General features: G+C 35.2%; 1 protein-coding gene and 1 long non-coding RNA gene across 2 annotated transcripts in view; one reads left to right on the top strand and one right to left on the bottom strand.

Moving 5' to 3' along the window:
• Window positions 1-1801: 1801 nt before the first annotated feature.
• Window positions 1802-12840, bottom strand: part of LOC114245633 (uncharacterized) — a 45965-nt gene continuing 34926 nt past the window's right edge. Inside the window, exons 3-5 of the mRNA XM_028177877.2 lie at window positions 11881-12026; window positions 10217-10358; window positions 1802-3747 (exon numbers count right to left, since the gene is read on the bottom strand). Coding sequence (XP_028033678.2) covers window positions 3534-3747; window positions 10217-10358; window positions 11881-12026 — 502 coding nt within the window. The 3' untranslated portion in view covers window positions 1802-3533. The remainder of the gene's footprint in view (window positions 3748-10216; window positions 10359-11880; window positions 12027-12840) is intronic.
• LOC149500141 (uncharacterized) lies at window positions 9669-10502 on the top strand. Its single transcript, XR_016325150.1, has 2 exons — window positions 9669-9792; window positions 10294-10502. It is a non-coding gene; the product is annotated as an uncharacterized LOC149500141 (long non-coding RNA).

Raw genomic sequence — 12840 nt, 5'->3', positions numbered from 1 at the left:
CTTCGATTGTATTAAGCACTTTTTTGGAAAGAAGAAAAAATCGGTAATCCTGATTGTTCTACTAAGGATAACAGGCTAACTGTTTAATATATTGAATTGTCATGGGTCCTTTATAAGTATGCTAAATTTCGAATTAGTGCGACGATTTGAAGGGTGTCACATATTATGTCCGTTATATATGTACCTACCTACTAACACACGTATGAAGCTAATAAAAGTTTTAAAAATAAGTATTGTTAATTATAAAATTTCTTAGTTCAATAAATGTAAGCCGTGAAACGAATAAATTAGAAAAATACGACGTCAGTTCAGGTTACGTGATCCAGGAACCAGGACTTTGATATAGTTCCAGTTTAAAAAATACATTATCATACAAAGTAAATATGTGGCGACGATATGAAGCCGCTCGTATATCTACCACCAACAATGAAAGCTTACAATTTGGTTGGATTCTTATGCCAGTCGTAAGTTTTAATAACATTATTTTTGATCTTTTTTTAATTAATTTTTTGTATTGGATAGTCGGCAGTGCTCACGGTGCTTACTTGGTGCAGCCTATAAACTGAAAGGCTCACGGTAGAAATAAGTAGGATGGTGGTACGGCAAACGCATTTTGGTTTGAACGATGGGGTAATCGGTATGTTATTAAAACATCCACCTTGTATGTCAGGGCGGATGGCGGTAATCGTTTTGTAATGTGTAAAGAATACTGCTGTATTCTTACCTCTTAAAATCATATGGGCCCCGAGCACTTCTGCCTATCTACAGTAAATTAAGTCAGGTTCCCTTTTAAAAGATTTTTAAAATAATTAAACACATTGTCACGATTATTTCTCTCCTGAAATGAGTTAAATTTAATTAGGATCAAAAATAAAGTTCGTAATTGGACATTATTAGCATAGAAACTTTACAACTTGAACGGCACTCATCTTTCTGTTTGTACCTACTAGTTGAAATCAGTATTAGGCTTAAGCCGAATGCCAGCCTTCGTTCGTTTTTTATGGATATGTATCTCTCGGAAATTTAAATTAAGTTGTACTTTACAATTTAAAACAGGTTTATTGACTAGGTTCGGTTTTCTATTGTATTTTTTTTTAAAAGTACAGTGAATAATTTATCGTGTTTATTTTATACTATTATATTGAATACTTTTCTTACATAAAAACTGACAATAAAACTATTTTTAAATAGTAAAAAGATTCGTACAACATAATTCGATTTCTTCTCTCAATTTAACTGTAAGCCGGAAATTCAAATTACGGACTAGTTCATTTCTACCATTTTATTATCTAAATTAATATTTGGTTATTTTTAGTTTCTGATAAAACAAAATAACATCATAATATACGCAACTAGCACTACTAAAAATAAACCTGAAAACCAATATAGCGTGATATTTACCGAAAACGAATATTATTGTCCACAGTTACAACAATAATATCCTTAGAATCACTACCAAGATCAGTTCCAAGAAGATTATTTGTGCGATTCATGGAAATGTAATAGCAGAAACGATGCTCGTCTTTGTTTTGGGCAAGTTTTCAGATAAAATGAATATTTCACTTCAGCTCGATTTGATTAAAATCATTGTAGATCAAAATTCTACAAAGTAGACTAGCACTTCGGCCTGGCTAACCATTTCAAGAGCGTCTTGGGAAACTTTAAAGACACTCAAAGAATATTTCAGTAAAACAAAGTTTGATATGTGTACATGTTTCATATATGTCCTTCGGTCCAAGCATTTTGGTTGGAGCAGAGGTATCATATTAAAAATAAAAACACGGCTTAATTTCCTCTTTAGTTTATTCGTGTTTCGAATTCTGTTCCTTCGAAAAATAACAATTTTTGTCCCAACGGGCGAGAAGTCGTCTAGATAACACTTTTGGAGCGTTTTTAAACAATCATACAACTTACACAAATATTTCGATATTATCGTGATCAATATCAATTTTAAACAGCTTAATATTTATTCTTTTGGAACAAATTCTACAAATGGCAAAAGTCGATAGAGTAGTTCTAAAGTACATAGCAAATTTTGCTACATAAGAAACAAAACAAATTGAATTTACTATCTTAATCTAATATTAATAACGAATTTATTACATGTTTTCATAACAATCTTGAATCGCATAAATGACGACTAGAATCCAATATGTTTGAACATTACTAGGCTGTATAAATACAAAACCTTAGCTGGTAGAAAGAACAAGTATAATTCAATATAGATCACTATCGGAGAATCGGGAGATAAAACATTTCCACTAAGTAAAGTTAGCAACCGGCCCAAAATTGTTCTGCAACTTTATCTAAGGTTTCAGACAAAAAAAATCAGATAAATTCTATATATGCTGACTATATAAGGGCAAAAGCAAAAGCAAAAAAAAAAACTACCAGTTTACAAGACAATAAGAGCGGGAATACTTTCGGAAAAATTAATATGGTAGGGAAAAGGATTTTTATGTCAAGATTGTTGAATCTACAACCTAATGACTGATTTATGTTTTTATAACATTTAATTGATTATTTCATAAGTTAGGCTTGATAATCAGCATTGGGAAATATGTAATCTTCTTAATATTGTTTTATGTAAGAAGAATATAATAAGAAAAAGGTAAAATAAATAATAATAGCCGTGAGCTTTTTCACCCATCAAAGCAATAAAAAAGGATGTGTGGTGCCGTGGGATACCGAATAGGAACGAAGCTCCTTATTATAAAAATATTAATTTTAAGTTCTATTCAAGGTATAAAGAAAATAAAACTGGAGGTTTCGTTACAACCTACCCTCATTCGGTAGCGTGCGAACTTATTGTGGTACACTTCATTCACGGTTGTTTGCATAAGAGTTAGTGCACTGCGCAAACGAACGTTCTGAAATCATGGTCAATGAATGATAAAAAAATATGTTATTTTTTGTACGTTATTACAAAGTTAAGTCGTACACTATGTGCATTACTAATAAAAATCTTACGTTACGGACGTTTTTTCTCGGTTAGGGTACCCCTCCGCATCGTCCCATAAGGAACTTCGTTCCAAAATGCGTGTACTACTGCTGATTGATCTATATATTCGTATCATAGCACTAATAATAAATAAGAAACACATAAATCATATGACTAGAAATATTTTGTTTTGCTTTACATATTTAAACAAACTTTTTTTTCCTGCAAATTTGCCTCCGAAGTATTCTGTAAGCTTACCATAATAATTAGACTATACGACTAGTGATTGATAAAAATGCACCCTTAGTGGGAATACATGAAATAACTTTTTAAATTGATGTACACACATACATATATGAGTATTAATTTGATCTAAGTTTTTGTAATTCATTTTAACAATATATTTTCACGCCTATTATACATATTTTTATATGGCCGCCAACGGAATGGGGCTCTAACGTTCAATGACGATATCATACGTCACAGCTTACAATTTGCATCTTTAAAAAATTGCTCCCATCTTTTCCGCATTCATCCCTTTTAAACCCACCAGCTGCTTCTGATAAATCATGGATTTCCTCAATGTTTAAAATTAAAATATTGGAGGGTAAATTAAGTAACTTAAGGCGGTGAAAAGTGGTATAGAAAATGACGGCGCTGAGGCAGCACAGCGTGCTCTGGGTTGGTAATTGCAGGCCGCTATGTCCTGGGCTAAGACCCACGCCATCCGTCTAAGTAAGGTGCTTCCTCCTGTAGAGCAAACACGGGCCGCGTCTGCTACGCACATCACGAATGCGTCGCGAGCACTGCAAAGAAATATTTAAATCGAAAATTACACCAATTACTACAATTATATATTTCTTTTTTTTGTGTTCTCAAACAATAAGTATCCTTGAATTTATATACGTGTGTTTTCCAAGGGTTATCAATCAGTTCTAATAGGGAATTCGTGTTTGTAAGTAAACCACTCCAACTACAAAAAGCGGAGAATCTCAAAGACGATGTAACGACTACAACAAGGATTAGAACCTATCATTTGATCTAAGTTGGTACGCTATCTACTCGGATCGCAGTTAAATATAGACTAATTAAATAAGTCGTAACACGCACGACAGAACTTAACTCGTGAGAACTCAGTGTGTGTTTGAGTGTGTTTCAGTCAGCTAAAATCACGTGTATATTAGCATTGGTTTAAGCCGACTAGTTAAAATGAAACGGGTTCATATGAGTACCTATACGGTTTTAAAAAAATTTATAAGAAAATGTTTATTAATCGATGAATAAGTAAATCAATGGATTTATTCATAACTTTTGTTTACAAAACAGAGTTGATTCTCTGCAATGCTCTTTAATATGCTTCTGGGCAACGACAATAGCCCGACGTCGAGAACAAATACTGGGAAAGCACAAAAGATGTTGGCACTTACTTAATAAAATTGAAAATCCTTGTTGAATGAAGTCAAAGTCCCTTTCATCGACTATCTAGCAATACGATTTGTTTGTAATGTATCTTAACGATAATTGTATTCGATTTAAACCAAGAGAATGGTTAAGTCAACATGAACACTCCGCCCGCGCCTGTAGTCAGCAGAAACAGCTTCTTTTGTCTTTGCAATAAAGGTGAAATTTATGAAGATTTCATTTTTTGTTGTATTCATTTGTCGAAATAAGTTGAACAAATTTTTTATTGCTTATCTTGTTCTGACGTATTTAACTGAACGAACAGCCCAAGGACACTTTTGTTGAGTAATTTCCAGGCTGTCATCGAATATTTGAAACAATTAATAAATTTCTTTATGCATGAAACTCCTAAGGAATTAGATTTTTAAGCTATCTGTATGGAGTCAAATGGATGAAGCTGGTATTTGGGAGCCCCGGCCCAGAGATGGGAGCAGTACTCCACGCGAGGCCATACTTGTGCTTTGTAAAGCAAAAGCCTTTGTCCAGGCGTGAGGTACCGCTTCGCTCTGTTGAGGACTCCCACCTGATGTTAAGTGGTTACTTGAGCCCAGATACATTTACAACTTCTTTATTTGTTTGTTTTATTGCATAGATGGGTGAACGAGCCCAAGGCCCACCTGATGTTAAGTGGTTACTGGAGCCCAGATACATTTACAACTTCTTTTTTTTAGATAGATTTTATCGCGGGCCTTGAGCGCGGCGATCGAATCATGAAATTCCGTAACGAAAAAAACCTTACACCCATCACTCCGCCTACCATGTAGCTCGCGTTCAACACATTCACACGTTGCGCTTGTGTAGTGTTTGTGAATAAGCGCGTGGCGTGACGTCACACTGCATGCGCATCATGAAAAGTCTACCCATCTCTCTCTCGCGCGGTCTAGCTTATGAGTGTGAAGGGGACAGTTGAGACAGTGATAAAAAATACTATGCAATAGCTTTACCGCGGCAGTTCCCGAGTGCCACACGTTTTCTTATTGTGATTTTTATGTATCTTTAGCTTGTGATGTGTATTGTGAGCCTAATAAAATAAATGAAATAAAAATGAAATGAAATAAATAACGTTACAATTTTTAACGTTATCTACTTTTTTTTTTATATTACATGTTGCGGCTTGTTATACTCATTGTGGGACACCGTGTGTATTAGTGTCCATAAATACTCATGAAACATCTAAGCATTTAAGTACATTAATAGGCAATCCAAGTGATTTCCAATAAATTTAGAACTTTTCACGATAGTAGTATGAAATTTGTTAGGACGTGCATAATTAGAAACAATTTAGTAGTTCAATAGTATTTTATAATTTTCAAATTAACATTATATTCTGACATATATCAGTTCGCACAGACTAATCATAGATAAGTTTGCTCATCGAACTTTACCTTATTAACACCTCCCCTCAAAGTCGTGAGCTCTTAACTACAGACATCACAGACAATTATGATTATTCCATCATTCCTAAATTGTTCATGCATTCATAATGCTTCGTCCCACACAAGCCCTTGGTCAAAATATCAGCAGGCATTTTGTCTGTACTCAAGTATTTCAAATCAATCACACTCTGTTCACACATATCTCGAACAAAATGGTGTCTAACATCAATATGCTTAGTGCGAGAATGATAGCTTCTACTCTGTGCAAGCTTCATAGCACCCTGGTTGTCATTAAATAATGTCACACAACCACATTTTACACCAATATTATTTACCACATTTCTGAGATACATAGCTTCCTTAGTTGCTTCAGAAAGCGCCAAGTACTCGGCTTCTGTGCTCGATAATGCAACGGTACGCTGTTTTCGTGCTTCCCAGGTAATTGGGGCACCTGCTAAAATAAATGCAAAACCGGAATATGACCTTCGATCAATCGTATTTGCACCCCAGTCTGCATCAACTACACCAAACAATGGTACACCTGTCCTCTCATACATTAAGCCGAAAGTTGATGTACCTTTCAAATACCTCAACACTCGCTTAGCTGCCTTCCAATGCTGTACATCATAATTAGTGTTAAATTGGCTTAAATAATTTACAGTATAAGCTATATCCGGTCTGGTAGATACAGCCAAATACATAAGGGCACCTATAAGGTTCTGGTAAGGGTACTGACTCATAACATCATTGTTTACACTGTTGGGTTTTTCTAGTTTAACGTTCACATCCATAGGTGTTGATATAGGTTTACAATCACTCATACCATAACGCTCTAATACTTTATCTATATACGCACCTTGCTTTAAATACACTCTATGCTCCTTATCACGTGAAAATTCGATACCCAAACAAGTACTGATTTTGCCCATATCCTTCATTTCAAAGGAATTAGATAACTGATGCTTAACATCATGCAACCACACCTCATCATTAGTAGCTAGGATAATGTCATCTACATAAATAGCAATTAACATCATTTTTTCATCCCTTTGCGCAACAAACACACAAGGTTCTTGTGGTAATGCTTCAAAACCAATATTCTTCAACCTTCCTACTAACTTTTTATGCCACTGTAATCCTGATTGACGCAAACCATACAAATACTTCTTTAACAAACACACATTATTCTCACACTCATTCAATGTTTCGTTTCAGCGTTTAGCTGTATGAAGTATATTCTTATCTCTTATAATATTTCTTTTTGATCCAATATTTTGGTTTGCTAGTACACTTTCTAAGACATCTGATAGTTTATCTGGTATTTCCATGAATACATTTTCTTCGAGAGTAACATTCAAGTAAGCTGTTACTACATCCATTTGATGCATCTCTAATCCTAACTCAGCTGACACTGCAGCTATGAGTCTCACAGATGAAGACCTAACAACAGGAGAAAAGGTTTCGTAAAAATCCTCCCCTGGCCTTTGAGAACATCCCTTTGCAACAAGCCGTACTTTCTTCCCTGTATTCTTTGTTTGAAATACAAATCTGCTACCAATCGCTTTTCTATTTTTCGGTCGTGGGACTATTTCCCATGTAACATTCTTTAATTATGCCAAATACTCGTCTTCTAAAGCCCTTCGCCATTCAGGTTCGTCATCAGTCTTTTCTATTTCTTTCCATGTTTTAGGTTCCATAATCGCAATTCCAGCTGTCGTTTCTTCATTATCTACTTCATACTCCGATTCAGTTTCACTCTCTGTACTGTTAGTAGCTGGTTTATACTCTTTGCGCGGTCTTCCCACTAAGCCAGTACGAACTATCCTTGGTCTTCCTCTCCCTCTCATGGGGTTTGTTTTTCGATCTTCCTTCTTCTGATCATGTCCTTTCAATTCAACGACTATCTTCGAATCATCAAAACTCTCTTCTTCATCATTTCGTATTTCTTTATACTCATGACAGAATGCTGTCTCGTTCATAAACTTCACATCGCGAGAAATGACGATCCTTCTAGTCTTAGGATCATGTATTCTGTAAGCTTTAGACTCAGTATCATAGCCCATAAATATTCCAAGCTCTGAACTTGATTCGAATTTTCCCTTCTGCGTTCCTTTGTTTTTATAATACGCTTTCGATCCAAACAAGCGCATGTAGATTACGGTAGGTTTCTTTCTTTTCCACAGGGTAAATGGTATTTGACCATCAAGAGCTGCAGTTGGGCACCGGTTCCTTATGTAATTAGCAGTATTAATTGCTTCAGCCCAAAAAACAGGAGGGCTTCCCGCCTGACGCATCATAAAACGGGCCATCTCTAGCAGTGTCCTGTTCTTTCTCTCCGAAATCCCGTTCTGCTGAGGCGTATAAGGTGCCGTCAACCTCCGTCTTATTCCTTCTTTCTTCAAGAAATCATCAAAGTCTTTGTTAATGTATTCTCGACCGTTATCAGATTGTAGATTTTTGATCTTCTTTCCTGTCAATTTTTCCACGTAAGCCTTGTAATCTTTGAAAACTTGAAGTACGTCGCTTTTATTAGCAATAAAGTATACTTCACACCATCTTGATTTGTCGTCGATGAACGTGACAAAATACTTTTTACCGCCCATAGACTGTTGTCTCATTGGTCCGCACACATCAGTATGCACGATCTCCAATAGTTCACTTGTACGATCTTCGCTTCCTTTAGAAAAAGGCGTGCATGTCTGTTTTTCACTTATACATATTTCACACTCTGACAATTTTTCGTTGTCCTTCAATGATAGGCCATGGACAAGGCCATTTTTCGCCATTGCCTTCAAATCACGCTCGTTAAGATGGCCGAGGCGCTCGTGCCACAAATCTATAGGTTTTTTCACCATTTCAACATTATTGACATCATCTTGGCTCATTCGAACGTGGTATAAGTTACCAACTCGATCCGCTCGCATATGAACCTTATTATTGTCATCTATGACAATTGCATAATTTTTATTGAAGCGAACTTCAAACCCGTGATCTGTCATCTTCGCAACTGATAATAAATTGGTTCATAGATCCGACACGTAGAACACTTTTTTAATATCAACATGGCGCTTTTCGCTGCCTGTGTCTACCATAATACTGACTTTTCCTGAGCCGCTAATTTTTGTAGTTTTACCATTAGCCAAATTCAAGTCTGTATCAACTCGAGTAAAATCTTTAATCAATTGTTTGTTGTTACACATATGTCCCGTACATCCACTGTCAATACACCATACAGGAGCTCTCTGCTCGGCTATCATCACCTCTTTGGTGGTACTTACTAACATATTTGTCTTGTGCTCATCATCACTATTACATTCTGCTTTATGTGAGCTTTGTTTAAGCTTACTCACGTTTTTAGTTCTGCACTCTCTCGCCATATGCCCAAGACGACCGCAACGATAGCACTCAATGTTTTTATTTGTGTGCTGTTCGAAGTTCTTCTTCGGGTTGGCATTTGATTTAATGTTGGTACGCTTGACGAACATAGCCCTCTGGTCTATTATCTTACTCTTCTGACCTTCATAATCCTCGATAATCTTCACTTTCAGTATCAGTTCGCACAGACTAATCATAGATAAGTTTGCTCATCGAACTTTACCTTATTAACAAAATTTATGATCGGTAAACACAAATAAAAAAAAGGCGATAATAGTAGAATTTATATAAAAAGGGGAAATGGAAAGTCTAAATGCTAACAGCTTCTATAGGAAACATACTATGCATGTATATTATTAAGTATTAAGAGTATTAAGCGGTAGGCAGCGGCTTGGCTCTGCCCCTGGCATTGCTGAAGTCCATGGGCGACGGTAACCACTCACCATCAGGTGGGCCGTATGCCCGTCTGCCTACAAAGGCAATAAAAAAATAAAAAAAAAAAAAAAAAAATAGAAATTGTTCCTAGTGTTAAAAAAAACGCACTGAAGTTAGAAGCACTTATTGGAAAGTATTTGATTCCGGTTGACAAAATGTCTAGGAAATACAATGACTGAATTCCCTTTCTTGTGGCTGACAAAGGCAAAGTATACGGCTTATATTAAACTAACTTTTGCCCGCGACTCCGTCCGCGTGGAATAGTTACTTTGGCAGAACACTAAATTTTACCCCCACTTCATTTACGTAGAAAGTGAAAATATATTTGAATTATATAATGTTAAGGAGCTATTTAAGCCCTTATTTTGAAACATTCGTTATTGGTGCTCCTCTTGTATTGGCCTTACCGTGATGTTATATAGTCCTCCTCAATAAATGGGCTATCTAACACTGAAATAATTTTTCAAATCGTACCAGTAGTTCCTGAGATTAGCGCGTTCAGACAAACAAACTCTTCAGCTTTATAATAATATTAGTATTGATAATGTTTGTTATACAATAATATATTGTATTTAGAAATGCAGATGTTATTATTCAGATGTAAGTCAATAGAAAGATTCAAAAGTACCAGCACAGTTCACCATTTCTGTAGAAGTACGTGAGTTGTTTTGACCGGTCGGTGATCTCACGGACATCCTCTTGCAGCTCGTTAACACACCTCGACCAGTTCGGTGAAACTACGTTCCAGCATTTGTGTTCTTGTAAGAAATCTAAAAAAAAAATGAGCCGTCACGGGACGCCTGGCAGATGTGAAACATCGACATTATTTTGTAAAAGTAATATGCAGAAAAGAACAGATTGTGATAGGAACTAAATATGTCATAATGATAAAATAAAATATTACGAAAAAATAATTTGTTTTCAAGTAAAACACAGGTTACAACAACAATTCGGGTTTACAAGGGGTCGCTCTACAACTGATGCAGGTGCTTATCTAATCAAAAATATATTTCAATCTTGGGAGGAATCGCATGATTGTCTTGGAATTTTCTGTGACTTATCCAAAGCATTTGACTGTGTTGAACATGAAACATTGGTGAGGAAACTACATCACTATGGTATTAGGGATGGTGCATTGGAACTTATTACTTCCTATTTATCAGGAAGGATACAAACAGTAGATGTGAAAGGAAATAGATCTTCAGGCACCACGTTGAAAATGGGTGTACCTCAGGGTTCCATTTTGGGTCCTTTTTTATTTCTAATATATATAAACGATTTGCCTAGTTTTATTGAGTCCCGACACGAGGTCGTATTATTCGCAGATGATACATCTTTATTATTTAAAATTATACGACAATTACAAGTCTATGACGAAGTGAATGATGCGATTTCGTGCGTGGTTCATTGGTTCCGTATCAATAACCTATTATTGAATAGTAAGAAAACGAAATGTATTAAATTTACTTTAAAATGTATTAAATCATCTTTAAATGTGAGACAAGTAGATAGTAATGTAATTGTTTCTGAGGAATCATTGGAGCTTGTTGAGTCAACCGTATTTCTTGGTATAACAGTGGACTCCAAACTGCAGTGGGGACCTCATATTCATAAATTGGCGAGTAAGCTTAGCTCTGCAGCATACGCAGTAAAAAAAATTAGAATGTTAACAAATGCGGACACGGCTCGTTTAGTTTACTTTAGTTACTTCCACAGTGTCATGTCCTATGGCATTTTGCTATGGGGCAATGCGGCCGATGTAGAAATGATATTTATTCTGCAGAAAAGAGCTATACGTGCTATTTATAACATGCACTCAAGGGAATCCCTGAGGGAAAAATTTAAAGAAATTAAAGTTCTCACTATGCCATCCCAGTACATCTTTGAAAATTTTATGTATGTTCGTTTAATTAGTTTGTATCTGAATAGGCAATTATAAGAATGAAAGACTTAACAAATCATTATATAAATGTATATAATATATTAATGACAATATTGCTCTTATTTACTAACTATTAAAAATTTAAAAATATATTTTTTAATTGTGATTTTTTCGAAATTTAGTTATGATCTTTACTTTGTAAACTAATATAGGTTTTTTTTAAATACGTCCCATTCGGTTTTGGTACAATTGAAATGCGAAATTAAATTAAATAATTTTGGAACAGAATCCATTCAGCCTTATAAAATTTACAGATTGAAATATACGTAGATCAAAATTAACACATCACGAGGGTTCTAATAATTTACGTACAACGATTTGTTAAATGAAACTATTGGATTATCACAAACCTCTTCGTAGAGCAGTTTCATTGGTGCAGAGGAACCTCATGAGCGCGCGTGCTCCTCCAATTTGCTGCTGTAGTATCTTTTGTCCGTCAGTGGGCAAGCACTTTCTAATCCAAGCATCCATACATCGCATTCCAATGTGGTAGGCTCTAGTAGTAGTAAATAATAAAAATTATCTTTCACTGCCACAACTAATTAAACATCATATTATTGTTTTTATTTTTTTTTATTTTTTTTTTATTGCCCTTGTAGGCAGACGAGCATACGGCCCACCTTATGGTGAGTGGTTACCGTTGCCCATGAACTTCAGCAATGCCAGGGGCAGAACCAAGCCGCTGCCTACCGCAAAAGTTGTTACAAGACTACTACACTATAGACAAATCTATATATTAATACGTGAAGCAAAAACTTTGTATCCCTTTTTACGAAAATTGCGCGGACGGAGGAGTATGAAATTTTCCACACTTATAGAGAATATAGAGAAGAAGTGCACAATGCTAATATATTTTTTAAATAATGCATAAAAGATACATTAAATCAATAAAGAAAACATTAGACACACTACCATGTATTTGACACACACACATATACTATTTGCTTATTGTCAAACTTTTGTTATTGCTTAACGTCTGTAGTCAAATTGAGAATAGGTTAGTATTGTTTATCTTCAATATTACGTATATTTGTCTATAGTATAGTCTTGGCGAAATCTGTAACAATAGGACCATAATAATGTTGAAACTTATAATTTCAATTAATTATAGTTGAATTTCGACTACTGCGGGACCACTAGTAATATTAAATACATACAAACTATATTAATCTATTCTCAATTTGACCACAGACTTAAAACAATAACATAAGTTTGACAGTAAACGAAGCGTGTGTTGAGTATGTGTTGTGTCAAATATACGGAGGTGTGTGTAATGTTTTTTTTTTATTGATTTGATGTATTTTTTATGC

This window comes from Bombyx mandarina, chromosome 23, assembly GCF_030267445.1.
Source record: "Bombyx mandarina strain Sakado chromosome 23, ASM3026744v2".
Taxonomy (NCBI): Eukaryota; Metazoa; Arthropoda; class Insecta; order Lepidoptera; family Bombycidae; genus Bombyx; species Bombyx mandarina.
The sequence above is the reverse complement of the archived record's forward strand: the minus strand, read 5'-3'. Positions and strand labels throughout refer to the sequence as shown.